General features: G+C 39.4%; 1 protein-coding gene across 1 annotated transcript; it reads right to left on the reverse strand.

The window, feature by feature from the left end:
- Positions 1-561: 561 nt before the first annotated feature.
- LOC131026792 (uncharacterized) lies at positions 562-954 on the reverse strand. The gene has a single exon (XM_057956771.2). The coding sequence runs from the start codon at positions 952-954 to the stop codon at positions 562-564; it is 393 nt and encodes a 130-aa protein (XP_057812754.2).
- Between the last annotated feature and the right edge of the window lie 491 nt (positions 955-1445).

Consider the following 1445-nt stretch of genomic DNA (forward strand, 5'->3'; position numbering starts at 1 on the left):
ACCAACTTAACACATTAACACTCGCCCGCTTACCAACAAAACAAATCCACGACACCCACGAAGGCACCAGTTGAAACTTAAACCTTGAACCAAGATGCAAGTTCAACCTATAGGTTCATTGGGTTAGAAAAAGTGGATTATAAAGAAAAGGTACATAGCCAAGGACAAATCAAACCGAATGGGGAAAGCAACATTAATCACACATTATTTTGCTCAAGACAAAGACTTTAACTGTTGACAAAATAATGGGGTAACATCGGCTCTGACTGGGGACCGAGACTGAGAAGGACCAGAAATGGAACTTAGAATCTCTGATTTTGCATGCAAGTGGAGAAGAACAAAGGTCAAACCACAACAAACCACACAACAAGAAAAACAAATAGCATAGCAAAAACCTATGTACAAAGCAGAAGGAGACCTGCTTATAACTGGTACAGCTTTAAATATTTCCCATTATAGGACAAGGGCAGTGAAACGCCATTAGGGTATTCAAGTTTAAATGAGTTAGGGCCTAATACATGTTTGATCGTGAATGGTCCTTTCCACAGAGAATCAAATTTCCTATGAGCTCCTTTTTCGTTCCCTGCGTTTGTCCCAGAGCAGGACTTGATCTCCCAGCATAAATTGTCGTGGTCTAGCTCTGCGATCAAAAAATTTCTTTACCCTGGCCTGATGTGCATTGATGTGATCCACCAACTCTTGCCTCTCTTCTTCAATTTTTGAAAGGTACATAATTCTCTTTTCCAGAGCACTTTGCGAGAATTCATCTTCTATCACTTTTTGCAACCTAGTAGCTGATAATTTGAGGGGTAAGGACAATTGAGCTTCTACTCCGTATACCAATTCAAATGGTGTCATACCTATGGCCATTTTAGGTGAGGTCCTATCTAACCACAGTGCTTCATATAGCCTTTTATGCCAATCCTTTGCATTCTCAGCCACCAATTTTCGCATTATAGAAATCAAATTCTTATTGCTAGATTCAGCCTAGTCATTTCCTTCCAGATAGTAATCTGAAGAATGAGATAATAAAATGCCATGATCATAACAAAATAGGCTGAATTATTCGGAAGATAAATTTGGGGCATTATCGGTCATGATCTTCTGGGGTACACCAAACCTAGTCAAGATATTCTCTTTCAAGAAGTTACAAACAATTTCTGAAGTAGTCTTCCTGACGGGGACTGCTTCTACCCACTTCGTAAAATAATTTGTAGCAATGAGGATACGAGTATAACCAGCACTTGACGAGGGATTCAATGTACCAATAAAATCTAAACCCCATTGTTTCAAGGTTTCATCTATGATTACCAGCCTTAATGGTAATGCAGCTAATTGGGGTCTTCCTGAGAATAACTTGCATTTCTCATAGCCTGCAACCCATTTATATGCATCTTTAAACATACCTAGCCAGTAGCAGCAACTCCTGACGATTTTGAAAACTG

This window comes from Cryptomeria japonica, chromosome 1, assembly GCF_030272615.1.
Source record: "Cryptomeria japonica chromosome 1, Sugi_1.0, whole genome shotgun sequence".
Classification (NCBI taxonomy): Eukaryota; Viridiplantae; Streptophyta; class Pinopsida; order Cupressales; family Cupressaceae; genus Cryptomeria; species Cryptomeria japonica.